Source organism: Xyrauchen texanus, chromosome 23 (assembly GCF_025860055.1).
Source record: "Xyrauchen texanus isolate HMW12.3.18 chromosome 23, RBS_HiC_50CHRs, whole genome shotgun sequence".
Taxonomy (NCBI): domain Eukaryota; kingdom Metazoa; phylum Chordata; class Actinopteri; order Cypriniformes; family Catostomidae; genus Xyrauchen; species Xyrauchen texanus.
This window is the reverse complement of record NC_068298.1, coordinates 16,315,380-16,334,845: the sequence shown is the minus strand read 5'-3', so window position 1 is coordinate 16,334,845 and position 19,466 is coordinate 16,315,380. Positions and strand designations below refer to the sequence as shown.

At 38.6% G+C, this 19,466-nt stretch overlaps 2 protein-coding genes across 2 annotated transcripts in view; one reads left to right on the top strand and one right to left on the bottom strand.

Moving 5' to 3' along the window:
• The first annotated feature begins 341 nt into the window (after positions 1 to 341).
• Positions 342 to 6,225, top strand: LOC127617187 (neuronal PAS domain-containing protein 4A). The gene is made up of 8 exons (XM_052089114.1): positions 342 to 808; positions 1,221 to 1,384; positions 1,539 to 1,641; positions 1,759 to 2,059; positions 2,173 to 2,282; positions 2,408 to 2,543; positions 2,633 to 4,407; positions 4,524 to 6,225. Exons 1-8 carry the CDS (start codon positions 634 to 636, stop codon positions 4,550 to 4,552), a joined length of 2,793 nt encoding a protein of 930 aa, XP_051945074.1. The 5' UTR covers positions 342 to 633; the 3' UTR covers positions 4,553 to 6,225.
• An 8,824-nt stretch (positions 6,226 to 15,049) lies between these two features.
• Positions 15,050 to 19,466, bottom strand: part of mrpl11 (mitochondrial ribosomal protein L11) — a 60,240-nt gene continuing 55,823 nt past the window's right edge. The window contains exons 4-6 of the mRNA XM_052088990.1: positions 17,532 to 17,625; positions 16,919 to 17,078; positions 15,050 to 15,250 (exon numbers count right to left, since the gene is read on the bottom strand). Of these exons, the coding sequence (XP_051944950.1) occupies positions 15,145 to 15,250; positions 16,919 to 17,078; positions 17,532 to 17,625 (360 nt within the window). The 3' untranslated portion in view covers positions 15,050 to 15,144. The remainder of the gene's footprint in view (positions 15,251 to 16,918; positions 17,079 to 17,531; positions 17,626 to 19,466) is intronic.

Below are 19,466 nucleotides of genomic sequence, written 5' to 3'. Positions count from 1 at the left end.
GGTTTTGTCCAAATTGGGGTTTTTGCGTCGCCGGAGCTCCCGATTTCAAGCCAACGTCATCAACGGAGAGAGGGGAGGCTGACGTCGGAGCAGAGTCAGAGCACAAGGATTGGGAGGGGTGACAGGAGTGAGTTTCAGCATTGCTAACACAGATATGAGAGTATAAATCCCCTCGGCCCCCCCTTTTACTCCATCCCCCCTCCCCTCCCATTTCTTTCTTTCTTTCTATCTTTTTTACGTCGGTGTTGGCGCGTTGGGACCCCCCCGACACTGGTGGAGCCCCATCCTATATAAGTAACCGGCTTGCAGGGTAACTCCACCAGATTTACAGAATTCCGACATCTGGGCGAGAGACGGCTTCAGCGACAGCCGACTGACTCAAACTCCGACCCGGTGGAGAGATCCATCCAGCCTCCGGTCCGCAACCTGAGCCGGGCGCTGTGGCGGAACCGCGGGGGAACACCGGGGAGAGGCAGGCAAAAGAAAATAAGCCGTATTCTGGACATATGCAGAGATGACACAACAGTGAAAACACTTTAAGAGAGAGCTCGCAACTCTTTCAACACTTTTCTCGACTCCCGCCGTAGTCAACATTTACAGCTTCGAAAGAAATCCTCATCGTCTAAAACAGCAATGTATCGGTCCACTAAAGGAGCGTCAAAAGCTCGGAGGGACCAAATAAACGCGGAGATTAGGAACCTGAAGGACTTGTTGCCCATCTCCGATGCGGACAAGTCTCGACTCTCCTATCTTCATATCATGTCGCTAGCCTGCATGTACACGAGAAAGTCTGTCTTCTTCACTCAAGGTAAATATCATTCAAGTAAAACTTAAACGTTGTTTACAGTTATGTTTCTGAAAGCATTAGAAGCAGACTATATGATCGGAGTTTGTGTAATGTATTACTGCATTTTACTGGCTCGAGCATCGAGCAATGCAAGTTGAAGCAACAGGTGGATGTCTGACTTGATTTTTTATTAACATCTCAGCTGCTTGTCTATGTAGTAATACAAAGAAAAATATGTGTATTATTACAAATCTTTTTTAAATTCAAAAGAATGTCTGTTGAGAGCATCGCTTTAAAAAGACATTGCTCTCCATGGTGCTGAAACACGAACGCTGTCCGTGGTGCTGATCGTGCGATTGCATTAATGCATTGCTTTAACGTCATTCTGAATGAAATGTAGTAGTTTATTCAGGATTGAATTTACTTCTTTCAGATACAGCTGCGTCGATCAGTGCTGAGGAAAATACGGAACTCCTCTCCTTTCATGAACTGAAGGAGTTGGTACAAATGATGCCAGGTTTTTTGCTGCTGTTGACCGGAGAAGGGAAGCTACTGTACCTGTCAGACAGTGTATCTGAGCACCTCGGACACTCAATGGTGAGTGACTCTCAGAAAAACATTAACTCTTTAAATAACATTAAATCATTCTAGACATCCTCTGCCTTTTGTCTCAGGTTATATGAGTCTATTTATAAACAACATGAGTGGAAGAGGCAGCTCACCTATAGTTAATTTTCTTTTGAATATTTAGGTAGATCTGGTTTCTCAAGGGGACAGTGTGTATGACATAATAGACCCCATGGACCATTATATTATGAGGAGTAACCTGGTGCCTCCAACTTCACATGATACAGGTAAGACTTTTGAAATAAGCAATGTCAACACACAAATACTTTATCTGAGAGACACAAAGATAGATAATATGCACAATATATACAAGTGTTTATTATTTTTCTGTCTTTCTCCCTTAGATCGCTTGTTCCGCTGCAGATTCAACACCTCCAAATCAGTGCGTAGGCAGAGTGCAGGCAATAAACTCATTCTAATTCGAGCCCACTGCCTGTCACAACCCTCCAGTCAATCTTCCCCAGGATCCTACTGGACTTCCAACCCTGTTTGGGTATGTTTTTGTGCTCCTCTGGAGCCTCAACCATCCCGAACTGGAACTACCCCTGAAACATCTTCAGCTCCAGCACTAGAAAGCAGCTTCTTCCTGCCATGTTTCCGTTCTCAGCATAGCCGTGACATGAGACTACAGGAGGCACAAGATAGGTGAGGTTTAATACCTGGACAAATTACTTCCTACTACTGTACTGATAAAATGTTTACAGCTGATCATGGAAAGATAATTTTTTTTTCTAACTTTTGCCTTTTTTAACTTTCAGTGTGAATGTTTATTTGGGTCTAAATGTGGAGAATTTGCGCTCACGCTCATGGTACAGCTTTCTGCATCCTCAGGATCTTACACATGCCTCTGCTCAGCATTGCAGTCTGTGTAAGTATCAATGTTGAATGAGTCAACACAAAAATATGCTCAGCTTTATTTGGTTTGACACAGAGTGAGCAATACTCATATATACGTATATTTTGACTTACCATTCCTTTCCTTTTCTCACACAGTAAGAGAGGGAGGAGAGGGCAGGGCTGAGATGGTGGTTCGCATAGAGACTGCAGATCACTCCTGGGTCTGGCTTTACATGGTCCTGCAGCTGGAAACTGGAGAAACCCCCATTGTCAGCAACAACTTTATCATCAGGTGAGGCTCTGCCTATTTCCATCAAATCAAGTCTAAGATATTAGCTGAAATTATGTCAGTAATTCTTTGGCTCTTTATGTTTACCACAGTGAGACAGAGGCTTGGTCAGTCAGGCAGCAGCTGAGCTCTGAACAGACACAGCTCTCCTTGGTGCTGGGCTCAAGCACTTCTCAACAGGAGAGCCTTAGCTTACAGAGTCCAGAAACACTCTCCAGCCCTGACCAAGTGTTTACACCAGGAAGCAGTGGCCTCTCCGGTCAGTCCTTTGACTTCAGCACGGCTGCATGCAGTGCAGGTTCCACAGAGGAGCAAGGTGGCAGTTCCTCACTGGAGCCCACACAAGTGGAAAGTGGCCCACGTTCCAGCCTCTCTTCTTTGGAAGAGGAGAGCTTCTTCCAGAATGTACCTAGTGAACCTGTGGCCAGCCCATCTTCTGCATCATCTCCCATTCCTGTCACAGTTGCAACAGTGTCTGAACTGGACTTCCTCACTCAGAATATTCTGCTGCCACCAGCATTCCAGATAGATCCTCCTCTACCAGCCTTGCCCCTTCCTCTTCCTCCTGTACCTACCTCCAAGGCCCAACAGACCAAGGAGTTTGTGTGCACTCCCCCATATACACCTCAGCTAGGTGGAAGCAATTTTCCATTTGGGGAACCTCATTTCAGCTTTGATCCAACTGGGGCCACCTCACCGCCTCCTCTTGCAACAACTGCAACTGTAACAACCACAGTAGCGCCATCTCTTTCTCCATCTGCTCCTTCAAACCCACAAAGCAGCCCACCTCCTCCAACAACAACACTCTCCACTCTGCTGCCACTCACTATAACATCTCCAACCACTGAGATTCTCTTCCCAGTAGAGCCTTGTAGTGGATCACTCTATGAGAAACTTCCTCCTACTCCTGACAGTCCAGGTGATGGGGACTGCACAGTTATGACTTTGCCAGAGGTTCGTGGACCATTGTATGTTGATGTCCCCCATGGACCCCACCCTTACCCACCTGAGGGTCTCCTCACACCTGAAGCTTCACCTGGAACACAGCCCAGCCTGTCCTTTTTCTCTTCACTGCGTGAGAGAGAAAAAGAGAGAACAGAGATTTCCCTTTTAGCCCAGCACATCAGCAGACTAGCCGAAGGCTTCTACATAGATCCCCTTTTCGCAAAGCTTGTTCCTTCAGCCATCTCCCCACGCCCTCAATCTCCATCTCTGGATTCTTTGGGACTTGATTCAATTCCAATGTTGGGGGAATTCTACCCACTCAAGTCTTGGAAAGGCCTGGACCTGCCCATTTTTCCTGATGATGAGTCTCTATTTGAAGAGAGCATCTTAGAGATCCTTCTTCAGGACCTTACATCCTCTTCTCCTCACTCACAAACATCCTCTTCCTCAAGCCCTCCCTTCTCCCCCTCCACTCCTGAGTGCTGGTGCCCACCCCTGCACTTTGATGGGGTCTCTGCTATGAGTGCTGGTCACTTCTGTAGCGTCCAGTCGGCGCACTGTAACAATGTGGCCGGGCGAGGGGTTACTATGTCACCAATCAACACAGGCAACATGGCAGCTGGGAAGGCGGCAGAAGAAAGTGCTATGGAGACAGAGGTAGCATCATCACCTCTGTTCACAGGCATACCAACATCTCCACCACTGCATTTGACTGCCTCGCCTGCCTCCCAAGTTTCCATGCCTGCCTCCTCACCAGTCAGCCCTGTGTCGCCCGGCCTGCCCTGTGCCCAGTCCCTCCTCGAGGAGCTGGCCGCCCTGGAGCTCATGTTTGGGGCAGGTGCCTCGATCACCCCCGGCTTGGGGCAACAACCTGAGTTGTATCAACTCCAAAGTCATTCGCCACAACAGTGCTTCCGCAAAGGTGAGAGTTGGTCTTTTTTACTTATAGCTTTGATGCATGTATTTGTTGATATCTTTCTGAAAAAATTACATAATTTTCTAACATTGCTCCCTGTTGCTTCTTTTGATGTCTTACAGATGAGAGTGGAAGTGATCCTCCGTTCTAAAATAAGTCTGTGACTTACTTCATTAAGTATGGCATATTGTCATATTTCATGGAGCTACTTTTGCTGAAAAGTGAATATTATTTAACTGTATAAATATATACATAATGTATATAATGCCAAAAAATACTTGAACTTCCTCAAATCCATTGAAAAATCCATTGTAAAATATCATGTACACAACTGTTCATCTAATTATCCATTAATTTATGTTAATATTGGTGCAACACTTTGGTAGCAATGCAATATACTAGTCTTAAAGTCTTAAGTCCGAACAGGACTATGAGTTCAATTTATGTATTTCTGCTACAAATGTATCATGAGCTTGTATGAGTGAGAGTTACAGCTCTGACGTTGTAAGTGCAAACTGACTTGCAGACTTGCATTTGTATTCACTTGTAGTGAAAAACTCAGTTGTGAGTTTCTTCAATATTTCAGTAAGAAACAAAAGATACCTTATGGCTCAGTGCTAGTCATCCAGCATCACATACACAAAGCCCAATGTGTGAAAAGTATTCACGTGTATTAGCATAATGGATCAAAATCTGGTTATTTAAAAAGTAATCAGTTTCTAAATATATCAACTTCAGCATAGCTGATTCATTTAGTCTCAAACCTTTCAGACCTTTAACTCTAATAATAATGTCAAAAACACCACTATACTGTAAATGACAGAAATAAGACTACATTGGGCTTCGAGTCTGTGAATGCAGTTCTAGAACATTTCATTTCAAATGTGTATCAATGTGATGTACAAATGTTTCTTTAAATTATGAACAAATTTCACTTAGTGTGCAAGACAAGTCAAGATTTCACATTGCTCTCCTATTGGCTGGTTGACACAAGCTGCCGGGGATGATGCCAGGGAGACGGACAAAATATTGTGCATGGCTTTGCATGCATGGACATTACTGGACAGACATATTTATAGCGACAGTACTTCTGAGAGATGAAGTGACAAATTCCACAGCCAGCTACTGTGATAGGCATGGCTGGACGAAATTGCACTGGACTTTTGCAGCATCAATATTTGTAATGCTCGCAATCTGTAGAAGCTCTTGTGTGCTTGCCACATCAAGAGGATGCAGAAATAAGAGAAACAGCACCTTTATTCAGTGAATACCACGGTGACATCGTAACTTTGCTGTCTGCGGTGTGGAGTGGTGACAAAGACTGTGTGGATGATCGATTCTTCTTTTTTGAGAGGGGTTAAAAAACAAAGCAAAGTTTTGTTTTAAAAAAAATGCACTGGAAAATAGGGATGGGTTCTATTTCTATTCAATTACTTATCGACACGGGTTGAGAATGGTTCTATTCCCATGGTGTCGACATGCTAACGTAGAGTTGTCTACGGTCAAGTAAAGGATTGATTCCTATGTTCTAGCTATTTACATGCTAAGTTTAAAAATAAAAAGTATTTTATTGTATGTATGCTGTTTTACAGAATGGATGCTTGGTGCACATGCCTCTAGCTAGGCATGTTGCGGAATGGTTAAAGATTGTAATCATTTGTACATTTGTACAAACAACAGTATGTACATATCAGAGACATTTCTATCCTATGAGATGAAAACATACTTGACATATGCTATTTATGAAGAATGGACATTGTGGATCAGTGTTCTTTTGTCTCGCTGATAAGTGTATTTGATTGTCAAAACAGAGGCTTTTATATTAAAGTGCACTTAAAAGTACTCATGTCTCAGTTTCTTGTTCCTCCTAGTGCCTTCCCTTCCTAACCACTGTCATTTTATCGCTTCCATCCCTCCATCACCCTTGTCCCTGCATCTCTTGTTTTCAGAGTGTTCTGCTCTTTCTTTCTATGGAGCGCGGACTGCTCAGCAACAGCACTGACGCATGCACACGATGAGACGCTTTCTGACTCAGACTGACGCACACACTTGACATAGAGGCGCTTACACAGACCGCCAGCTTTGCCCTATGACGCACACACGTACTGAATGCCACACGCACGTAGCCCCCCCCCCCCCCTTTCTCTCAGCCCACACTCAATGTACCTGCTATTTTGACGTTGTATGACAGCGTTGTAAGACTCCATATATGGTCTTTCCTGCACGGGGGTACCAATTTTAGTCCCCTCCTCCCTTTCCTGACAGCATCCTTCCCAATAAGGAGAGAGATAAAGTGTGTATGATCTAGGGGAGAGCTGTGTTGCTATGCTAATGAATTTAGCAGACAAGGGCCAGCCAGCCAATTAAAGCAACCAATATTAAGTCACCAAAAGCTGCAGTTCAAAGCCTCCTCCAAATTCTAACTCTTTAATGTAAAGTACAATCACCTCTAACTGTTCTGCTTCTCCCTGTCTCTCCTTCTATTTGGAAGCACAATGCACCTTGGAGAGCTTAGATAAAATCAAGCATGATAAGCATAGTATCCATCTGCCATAAAAGAGTAGACCTGTGTATTGCGTCAGCATGTGAACATTTTGTTCCAGCCTCTGTCCTCCATGGGAGATTATTGAGAATGAATAGTGTCACAGAAACATCGATAGGCTCTCTTACACCATCTGGTGCCAAATAAAAGAGTTACGCAATCCTAAAAACATAAAATGAAACATTAAAAAGCCAGACTATCAAATAGATAGACAGACAGACAGACAGATAGATAAATGAATTTCACCTCCTGCTACAATAATTAACCATGGATAAAGGAAGTAAAAGGATGGAAAAGATTGGAACAGAAAGATGTATCTTTCAGGACACATGGCATCTCAGTAATCAGCCCAACTGATTTTTCCGGTACCTGCTAAAGTTGCTAACATGTAGACACATCCAGAAATAAAATACTAACTAAGGATCACTTTGTTCCAACAGAATACATATGAGTGTGTGTTTTTTATTTGTTTTATTTATTTATTTATTTTTTAAATACATATAGTGTATGTTTGGGTTATAACAATGTAGGGGAGATGGGTCGATTGTACATTTTTTGGTAACAATTTACAATTAGGTTTCATTTGTTAACATAACATTATTTAACATAAACTAACAATGAAGAATATTTTTACAGCATTTATTATTCGTGGTTCATTTCAACATATACTAATACTTTTTTAAATCAAAAGTTGTATTTGTTAAAATTAATTAATGCACTATGAACTAACAATGAACAATTGCATTTTTTATTAACTAACATTTACTAAGATTTATGAATGCTGTAAAAAATATATTGTTAATTGTTTGTTCATGATACTTAATGCATTAACTACTGTTAATGAATGGAAACCAATTGTAAAGTGTTAAAAAAAAACATTGTTTTTATTTTTACATTTTCCTTTATAGCACTACTTAACAGACTTGTAAAGAGAAACCCTACTAAACCAAGAGTATGTACTGTATTTAAAATGCACTTCTCGGTCGGTAAAACAGTACATTCTATACTGCAGGTATGTACACAAGTAGGATGACTATATTCCAAACTTACTTCATCCAGCAACGTGGGCATTGTCCTGTGACACGAACACACAGTATGACATAAGAACAACAACCATGAAAATAATCTACTCTGGTTTTGTTTAACAAGATTAAGCACATTTAACCAATTAAGCACAAGGAACTACATTCTTGGTGTATCACTTACAGTTGAAAATCAACCGACTTGCGGTTCTCTGCGTTCTTTTAAATCCAGTGTTTTTAACATGTTGTGTCCTCAGCTACTGAGGGATTTTGGGATAGTAAAGTGTTCAGTCAGTCCACACTTCCCAATCTCGATGGAAAAAGTAGGTCATCCGGGTATTTCTTGCTTACTCTTTTATGAGCACTACGGATTCGGACATACTACTCCATTGCTATACTATTTTTGGCATACTACATAGCAGGGAAGTATGGAAATTCTGATGCAGCAAAAGACTCAATCATAATATCAAATTCAATACTTAAGGTCAATGAGGGCAATTGTAACAGTGGTTGGGGCCAAATAAATCAAATTAAATGATAAATGATAGATGCCCCTTCCGGACACTGATTAGCAAGTAAGCGGGAGCATTGATTTAAAAGATAGGATACAGATGACAAACGAGCCTTCCTCAGAACTGACCCAGAGTAAACCTGAACACAATGCAAAATGTGTATAAGAGTGAATTTGTTTCATATGTCTATTTTATTGCCAGACATTTGCAGCACACTAGTCATAGTGTGCCCAAATAACGAAGGCAAGAAGCTTCAGAGGTGAAATGTCTGAGAAATTAGACTTGGTATGTTCCTCCCATGAAAATCACACACACGCACACGCACACGCACACACACACACAGCAAAGCAATACTAAATATGTATGTCTGAAACATAGATAAATAAGACATTTTTAATGAACAGTTTACCCCAAAATTTCTGTCATAATCTACTCACCCTCATGTTGTTCCAAACCCATTAGACTTTCTGTGGAACACAAAAGGAGATGTTTTAAAAGGATGTTCTGATAGCTGATTTCCATAAAATAGCAGTTGATAGTTAATCACTGTAAAGCTTAAAAAGCACCCAAGTTTCATAAATGTAATCCATGCAACTTGAACACACCTAAATTTAAGGACTCAACACAAGTTAAGCTCAATTGACTGAATTTGTGGAATAACGTTTGATTGCTCCTTTTTTTTAAAGTAGTGAATCTGGGTTCCAGAGAGGCAATTGAAGTAAATGTGGCCAATCTGTAAACATTCAAATACTCACTGTTTCAAAAGTCTAGACACAAGACATAAACAATATGTGTATTAAAATGATTTTAGTGCAATCAAATCGCTTACTAACCTTTTCTGTGTAAAATAATAGGCAATTTTGCAACATCGTTGCAATGACAACACAATGCCTGAATCCCTGTAATTCTGTTAAAAAAAAAACAAAAAAAAAAACAGCAACAATTATTTTAACAACTTTACAGCACAAATAATGCATGAGTTTTAACAGAAGAATTTATGTAAGTGATGTTATAAAATAAGCTTCACATGTCTGTCTTTGTAGTAGAACCCATCCTGACATAGAGGGCGCTATGGAGTGATGATATAGGGTGAGTAGGTTACGGAGAAGGAGAAGAATAGAAAAAACTAATATGTTCAAGAACTGTGCTGTGTGTGTTGCTCTTCCTAAATGTGAACATAAAATATAACCATCTGTTACAGTGTTTTAGACCCTAAAAAAATCGGCCCCAGTGCAAGTGCCTCATTTCAATCTTGATTTAGATTAGTTTTTTGTTTTTTAAAGGAGGGATGAGTTGAAATTAATTGTTGTGGTAATAAACATTACGTCATAAATTATGTGGATTAAGCCGGTTTTTGAAACCAAAATAGTCCTATAAATCTTAATTTACTCTCGACTCAAATCATTGATCAACACCTGAAAACTGAGCACAACTCAAATATTGCGCCACTTCAATAACATTAAACCTCATTTGTTCTTACACATCTTGTAACTAGACTTAATTCTTCCAAGAGTGGTCAAAATACTGTGTAAGATATATAGCTACAAAATAATGTACCTTATTCAACATGCTCTGTAATGATTCTGCAATGCACAAATAAGAGCTGTGTACGAAGATAAACAATATAGGGCTAACATTCTCAATCCTAACTCCACTTTTAATAAACAAGGTAAGACTGTAGGTTGACCTGAAAGACACACGCTAATTGAATATTGTTAAAATAACCACATTTAAAATTTCCTCGCATGGTTTAGTGCGGCAAACGTTAGCTGACAAAGGAGAAACTTTGGGAAGCTGTTTCTCATTCTTGTAACATAGTTACTCACCAAGGGCCATGATGACTATCAGTGATGATCCTGCAACATTCTTCAAAGATCTAGTGCCACCGTGTGGCCGTTGAAGAAGCTGTCTGTGCTTTTGAATATAATTGAAAAATGGTTATAGCATTATTTCGAAAGGTCAAACAAATATTATGTTATAATGTTTAATAAAAAGTGTGTGGTGAGGGAGGTTGATTTGAGAGAGATTGAGGTGGATTTTTAGGTGTTAGAATACGAATAATACATTAACATCAACAATTATATAACTTTAAATGGCAACATTTCTTACTAAACCTCACTGAAGTTCTTGTTACCATGAGACCGAATATTGTACTGCTCTGGAAAGACTTTATATAATCTCGACAATTGTTATAAAGTAATTGTAATTAATTTTGTATTTATTTTTTTAGTTGTGTTATGTAATAAAATGGGCATTAGGTTTTTTTAAAGTGTGTGTGAGGTGGCTGTGAGTACAGTAATTGATCACATTTATGGATTATGCATTTATACAACACTAAAAATATTTATTATATATTTAAAATATCTTTTGAGCAGTTTTAATAAAAGGAACCATCAAAAATATTTCTTATAAATCATTTTATAAAGTGATACATTTTAGCTTAAAACATAGTGGCCCAATTGTCTTTTTTCATCAAATAATTACAGTAGGTTGTTTTGAAAATCACAGATTCTATTCTTATAGAAACCATCATAACATAATTCATGATATCTCACATTTAGATATTGAATAGTCATGAATATATCATATGTTTTCCCCATCCAGCCTCTGTAGAATAATTTGCCCTTCCTACCATTACAAACTCAGACCAATGAAAAGAGTTGAAGTACTAGTGGCAACTGTTTAAATGAGTTTGCAGTGACTAGATATTGAATCTAAAACTATGACACACCAACCTTATCTGGCTCAGTTCACCTGGTGGCCCACTTTAGATGACATCACCCCATACACAAGACAAAAAAAAGGTAGCAAAGAAAAGGATGAAGAGGCTGTTACAAAACTACTTAAAGAGACACCACATTTTAATCAAGTTCTGTTTATTAGAATTATTTTGCATAATAAATGTGGTTTAAGATATTAATGTATAATATCTAAGCAAAACAATGTAAATCAATATCAGAAATGTTCAATGGGGCAAACTAAAAACATGAATTATTCATTCAGAATAATCTCACCATAATTCTTTCAGTTACATCGCTGCCTTCCAGACAAAAATCGGTGCATATTTAGTAAAATTAAATACTCTGGAACTGTGGAGATGCCAGGAGTTACATTTGTGGGATCTTATTTCATCATCTACATAAACTGGCAAGGCTTTTCCATTAAATAGGTTGATTGTACTGTACACCCTAATTCTTATCTAAACTCATCCTAAAGAAACATCCTCTTACTTTCAACTGCTTTTATTTTCAGCAAACTTACCATGTGTAAATATTTGTACAAACATAAAAAGATTCAACAACTAAGACACAAACTGAACAAGTTTCACAGATGTGTGACTAACAGAAATGGAATAATGTGTCCCTGAACAAAGGGGGGTCAAAATCAAAAGTAACAGTCAGTATCTGGTGTGGCCACCAGATGCATTAAGTACTGTGGTGTATCTCCTATTCATGGACTGCACAAGATTTGCCATTTCTTGCTGTGAGATGTTACCCCACTCTTCCACCAAGGCACTTGCAAGTTCCCGGACATTTCTGGGGGGAATGGCCCTAGCCCTCACCCTCCGATCCAACAGGTCCCAGACGTGCTCAATGGGATTGCGGTCCGGGCTCTTGCTGGCCATGGCAGAACACTGGCATTCCTGTCTTGCAGGAAATCATGCACAGAATGAGCAGTATGGCTGGTGGCATTGTCATGCTGGAGGGTCATGTCTGGATGAGCCTGCAGGAAGGGTACCACATGAGGAAGGAGGATGTCTTCCCTGTAACGCACAGCAATGAGATTGCCTGCAATGACAGCAAGCTCAGACAGATGATGCTGTATATGCCTCGGTGTAACACTCATTCCTTCGACGATAAACGCGAGTCCGACCATCACCCCTGGTGAGACAAAACCATGACTCGTCAGTGAAGAGCACATTTTGCCAGTCCTGTCTTGTCCAGCGAAGGTTGGTTTGTGCTGGTGATGTCTGGTAAGGACTTGCCTTACAACAGGCCTCCAGCATCTCTCAACCTATTGCGGACAGTCTGAACACTGATGGAGGGATTGAGCATTCCTGGTGTAACTCGGCAGTTGTTGTTGCCCATCCTGTACCTGTGTGATATTCAGATGTACCGATCCTATGCAGGTGTTGTTACATGTGGTCTGCCACTGCAAGGATGATCAGCTGTACTTCCTGTCTCCCTGTAGCACTGTCTTAGGCATCTCACAGTATGGACATTGCAATTTATTGCCCTGGCCACATCTGCAGTCCTCATGCCTCCATGCAGCATGCCTTAGGCAAGTTTACGCAGATGAGCTGAGACCCTGGGCATCTTTCTTTTCGTGTTTTTCAGAGTCAGTAGAAAGGTCTCTTTAGTGTCCTAAGTTTTTATAACGGTAATCTTAATTGCCGACAGCCTGTAAGTTAGTGTCTTAATGACCATTCCACAGGTGCATGTTCATTAATAGTTTATGGTTCATTGAACAAGAATGGAAAACATTGTTCAAACACTTTACAATAAATATCTGTTAAGTTATTTGGATTTTTTCAAAATGATAATAAAGTTATTGTATTTTTACAAAACTATCTTTAAAATAGAGTGTTTTGAAAAAGGGACCTTTATTTTTTTGCAGTTTATAAATGTTTCCTAAATTTTCATACTAAAATGATGTATCTAATAGCAATGAATTCTGGTACTCAGGAAACAGGCGAACAGCAAACATCAGCTTGGCTGAATTTTACCTCACCTGTTGTACTGAAAAAAGGTGAGAAAGCAGGTGATAATATATTTGAAGTCACATGGCATCTCAATACTCAACCAGCTGATATGGATTTCTTTCTTAGAGTAACAAAGAGAATTCTGGACTCCACACAGAAATGTCATGTAAAAACATTGTAGCATGTAACTGATTAAAACATTTCTCATTTAAAATTGCACATGGTGTCACATATTTTCTTGACAATATAGTAGGAAGTAACAGTGTACCTTGCAGTAAGCAGTACACAAGTATTTAATTCTAAATATGTCCATTGTCTAATTCAATCTTGAGTGGCTATATTAGATGCCTCTCTAATTTAATTCAGGAGGTAGTGTATTCTATGAGGTCACTACATGAAAATGAATTTGGGTAGGATTATGTAAAAATTGTTCTATGCGATGTATAATATGTTTTCTCAATGATCACATGACCACATCTCGAGAAGAGACTCTCACCTTAACTTACCTCCAAATGCCTAAAAGGCTTTATGCATAAGATACGGATTCTGATAAACACCAAAATTATGTAGGAAAAAAAAAAGATCTTTCCCCAGTACAAACACCAGATATAACAGCCATCACTCATGAACTTCCAAAGGCGAAAAAACCAAGAGGTCACATGTGAGATGACATCATCTTTCTCTTTCCTTTTATAGCTTAAATGTGTCATTTATCTATGTAAAAATGAATGCTGTCAGTCAGAAACATTTAACTGTGATTAATCTCATGATTTTTCATAATCACAAATTCCTTCTTAGAAAAGAACAGTATTCCATGGTATAATGGTAGAAAGGCACTAAAATAGCACCAATTCAAATAGACTTTAACGTTTCCCAATGTCTAAGTGGGAGGTTGAATAATTAAAAGAATTGTCCCCATAGCTTGAGAACTCATTGCAATGTGCATGCAATCTCTTAAAACTCTCAACCTCCATCCCTTTTATACACCAATTGTGAAGCTGCATTCACATGATTCGGGCCACAATAGCCAGGTGGAGTGTTTGGAATACCATCTTGAAGAAATGTTCTATTTGGTGACTTTGGTGGCACAAAATGTACATACTTCAGTGATGACCCTGAAAACATGCTCTTTGTGAAAATATCATTCTTGAGGGAGCTTCCTAAACTGATAGAGCACTATTGATGTCAAAGACGGCAATCTTTTTAAAATCAAACCAAAAGCTCTATTTGCACTTACAGACAGGACAAAAAGACTCTGCCCTTCACTCACTATTGTAAAGCATATGGTGAACAATGAACTTTGACTTTTTAAGGTAAGTAATTGGACTGTGTTTAAGAGGTCTCATGCTGATAACAGGATGGGTGTCTTGCTATCCCATCACAGATGGAACTTCTGTGTGCAGACACTCTTTTTTTGCGCCTCCAAAAAGCATAATTTTGGTTCCTCCCCCAAGTTATATCCCAATAAATATTTTTTGAATGCTAGAAAAAGTATTTGAGAATAATCTTTCTGCTGGTTTGTGTAACCAGTTCCCTTTAAATAATAAAAAAATTGAAATTGAAAGTCCTACTTTGTCATTGCATATCAACTATTACTGTATGTTTCATGTCACTGTGTGGCAACAGGGCAATCTGCTCCACCAGAGCTGTAAAAAACAAGGCATGTATACAAAATCCAGAGGTGGCGAGGAGAGATGGGCGAGTCATGTCTTTGAAAGAGAAGGCAAAAGTGGCTCAAAGGCCTAAAAAGGATGTAGGAGGCAGAGAAAAAATTAAAACAGAAAAGACAGAGTGGGGGAGGTGCAGAAAAGATACGATGGGGAGAGAAAGACAGGAATCAACAATAAAAAAAAACACTTTAATATATTCCAAAGCATATTTTATTAGCAAAACTCCAAAGTTAGACACATATGCAGACATGTCAGCAGTGTATTGATAAATAACTCCAGCACACACACTAGCTCTTCATTTTCTCTTTCCAACTGCTACCTCAGCGGCGGCGGCTGCTTCTGCTTCAGCCCTCAGTCTCTCGCGCTCTCTGAGAAACTCCCCATATTCTTCTGGTGACAGGCTGACAGAGGGATGACAGGATAGGAGGGGTGGGGGCACATCAAGAGCGTGACAGTGGAGGGTGAGAGAAGATGGAGATGAGAGGCAAACCAACATACATCTACATTAGAATTTCAGAAATATCCGTTATCATTTGAAATGCAAGGAGAGCACTGCAGTTACTTTATGTACAAATGATGGGTCTGAGCATTTGTGCCTCAGTGACATGGTTCATTTATTAAAGAGCTTCAGTTTCAGAAAAAAAAAAGACTCTGAAATGCTACCAGAACATGCTGTTTTTCTGCCCAACCAAATGTTTGTCCAAACCAGATTGAAATGACAAAGTGACATCTGATGCACATTGTAGGAACAGAGCAACAGGAAAAAGCTATGGCAGCTGAGGCACCTCAGATAATGCTCTCAAAAATAAGCAAATAGCATTCCTTATCATTTCTCATCATTATGAAATCATTCATTATACAAAACATGAAGTTTTGATTCATTTTATAATCAAGCTCAATTCTCAGCAGTGAGGAAATGAGACAAAAACTTCTAGAAGAGCACAAGATCTAAATACATTGGTGGGTGTTGGAAGTGAGACTTGATTTATTCAGTTATGACTTATTCAGATCTCTTATTAAGAATTTTAGAAGGTGTTGGGATGCTGTTTGCACATTTTTTTCAAGGAAAAGATTGATGTCGAAAACTCACAGTAGAGTGTAGGCACCAGCAATGCAGAATCAACAAGGTGCTCAAATATTAAAACCTCAAATTTTGTATGCAACAAATAAATTACAATACCAGTCAAAAGTTAGGACACTCTAGAGTGAATTTATTTCCAGCATCTAGAAGATAAATATAAGATTGATTAGTTTATTGGATTGGTTTCAATTAAAATGTTTGTGGTTACTACATATCACACATTTATTCTGAGCTGCATAGAGAACAGTGAGGGAATTTACTTTCCAAAAATGTTTTGCTTTCCTTCACAATTATTTAGGATTTATTTAGGGTTTATTCAAACCTTACAAAAAAGAACAATATTTTTACCACAGTAACCCAAGTTGAACTTTGGTATTATTAATTCCATGGTTTTGGAAACCAAGGTTAAATGATTACTGTTGTTTTACAATAGTAAAAACCAAGGGCATGTTTATAATTGGAAACCATGGTTTTAAAAAAAACATACTTGTATGACTAACCATGGTGTTACTATATTAAAACTGTAGTAAACATGTTTTCTTTGCCATATTAATTTTATTACCATAGGTTTTGGTTTTACTGTATTATTAGTATGGTTTTACTATGAATATCATGGTTAACATATGGTTACTGAAGTAAAACAATGGTAAATTCTCAGGTAACTGTGGTTTTACTACAAATACCATAGTTGAACTATGGTTACTGTTCTAAAATTCATGGTTCATTTTTAAAAGGGATGGATAAAGGTATTATCAAAATAAATTGTGTAACCCAAAATAATATGAGGGAAGAAAAACTTACAAAACTTTTTCAGAAAATACATTTCCTCCACATTTTCTAAAGAGTTCTTTAAATTTTCATAATTTTGTTGACTTTATTATATTTTTGTAATGATTACTTTATGATTACTATTTTTTGAAAACATACTTTTGACTGGCAGTGCTTGTTTTTGAATGTGTGTTAGAATGAAGCCTAAAAGGATTCTCACTCATTGAGGACTTTGATGCCGAGGGATCTGGCTGAACCGATGATGCTCTTGACGACGGTCTGCATTGAGGCGTCTTGCAGCTTAAAGCTGTCATCTTGGGATTTGACTTGTGCAATCTCATATATGGTCCTCACAGACACCATACCTGCCATCTCATGCCCTGAAAGACACAGAAAATTAGGGGAAGGTGGCGGGTGGGGCGCGAGAAAGGTACAATGAAATACAGTAGCACAGATAGAGAAACCAGCAGGAGGTATGGTTGGTAGTGGTTGAGCAAAACAGAAGTGAGATGAAGTGAAGTAAAAGAAAGGTAGGAGGAGGGAAAGAGTAGGTGCATAAGAAAGAATAATTGAGCAATCCATAATACTCTTTTCTTTATGTGCCACCTTCACTGCTGCTTTCCTCTTCGTAATTGAACACATCTCTAACACTGCAGCTCATCATCAATATATCATCAGTCAAAAAATTCAATCTCACTCAAAACACCCTGCAGGGGGAAGTCTGTCCATTACTGAAACATAAGTCAGTGGCGAGATACACAAATAGACTGCTGAGAGATTGTAGGGAGGGAGGTATGACCACGGCTGCCCTGGCTGTAATTGGACTGACTTACCCGTCTTTCCGGCTCCTTTTGCAATGCCCGCGGCCTGTTTAAGGAAATATGATACAGTGGGCTGCCCGATTTTCAGGTCGTAAGTCCTGTCAGGCTAGAGGGAAGAAAAGAGGGCTGTGCTCAGAACATGCTCATCTATTTAGGGAGAACAGAAAAAAATGTGACTTGAACTTTGTTATATGGTTAGAATCTAGTGAAAGTAAAACATACAGTACCATACAATCCGATATTACCTATAAAAATGATGCATAAATGATACATAATGCATGTTATGCTGCATTTTAACCTTGGCCTATACAACAGGGTTCCCACTCTTTTGGACCATGACTTTTCTAGTTGTTTGTGATACATGGATATGGATTTTAAACCATAACCACAATTTTTAGCTAATAAAATATTTTAGAGTTGAGGACAGCAAGGAAAACTGTAACACTATATAATAAGTTTCCATTTGTTAACATAAGTTAACTACATTATTTAATATAAAAAATTAAAAATACTTCTACATCATTTATTAATCTTTAATGTTAATGTTAATTTGAAGATATATTCATATGTTTTAAATGACAAGAATATGTTAAATTTAGTTAATGCATTATGAACAAGTATGACCTAACAATGAACGATTTATTTTTATAAACTAACAATAACCAAATAACAGCATTATTAAATTCTGTAAAAAGATATTGTTCATTGTTAATTCATAATACCTAATGCATTAACTAATGTGAAAAAATTGAACCTTATTGTGAAGTGTTACCAAAAGAAATTACATGTCCTACTAATTAAAAATAAATACATTTGACAGACCTAAAAACAAAATAAATACACAAATACATAAAAAAAGAAAAATCACAATTTTAAAATTCCCTGATATTTACAGGTTTTCATGACCATGAAAATCCTGATGATAACATGCATTCAGTACATACCTGTGTTGGATTATACATGCAGAAGTATTGAAACTACGTGATTTGAATCTAGGATTTACCCAATCTTAATCCTGAAATTCCACAAAGTCATAAATAGAAAGACATCGGTGCCAGTAAGTCTCACATCTGGCCAATAAAACTAACCAAGAGACTTGTCTAGAATCCCATATGACTTGAAAACTTCTTGGCAAATTCAAAGGTCAAAGCAATAAAAGAGAACACACACTCTTGGAGTTCCTGAGAGACTCAGGACACACAAGATTCTGTCCTCCGATATAAACCAGTTTGCTACACTTAGACTCATCAGATAACGTGACACTGTGATCATTGTTCAGCAAACAGCATCTTAAAAAGGACATTCCTTAATCCAGAAACATCTCACACAGTCACAGTACTTTACCGATTTAACCTTCTAAAATGTACAGAATGCATTTAAATCCATGATTTATACAATACCTAGGCTTGCTAGGTAATTCTGACAATTGCTTTGAACTGTGGTAACTTGTCTAATACATAATTTGGAGTGGTGGTGGCGAAGTGGACTAAAGTACATAACTGGTAATCAGAAGGTCGCTGGTTCGCCACCACAATTTTGTCCTTGAGCAAGACACTTAATCCAGGTTGCTCCGGGGGGGATTGTCCCTGTAATAAGTGCACTGTAAGTCGCTTTGGATAAAAGCATCTGCCAAATGCATAAATGTAAATGTAAAATGTATAACTGACAAATTAATGATTATAGCCTCATATACCTCTTTAAAATGTGTGTAATGTTTTATCCATGTTGTATAACCAATGAATTAACCAGTATGATTTGTAACCAGGGATTTACATGTTTCGTTACCTACACGTACAATATTAATGAAAGAATGTCAAGTTTAGTATGCAAACGCTTCATAGGAGGAAGCTGATGACAATGAATATCATGTCTCTTGTAACATTCTCAAGATATAAAAGTTCATGTTTAAATATGCACTATTTTTGAGTGGGAGATTTGTAAGAATCT

Bases quoted from the DNA above. Each gene is read 5' to 3' on its own strand.
- LOC127617187 (XM_052089114.1), top strand. From the start codon at position 634: ATGTATCGGTCCACTAAAGGAGCGTCAAAAGCTCGGAGGGACCAAATA. The intron at 1,385-1,538 runs GTGAGTGACTCT...TTGAATATTTAG, and splicing joins AGCACCTCGGACACTCAATG to GTAGATCTGGTTTCTCAAGG. The intron at 2,544-2,632 runs GTGAGGCTCTGC...TGTTTACCACAG, and splicing joins AGCAACAACTTTATCATCAG to TGAGACAGAGGCTTGGTCAG.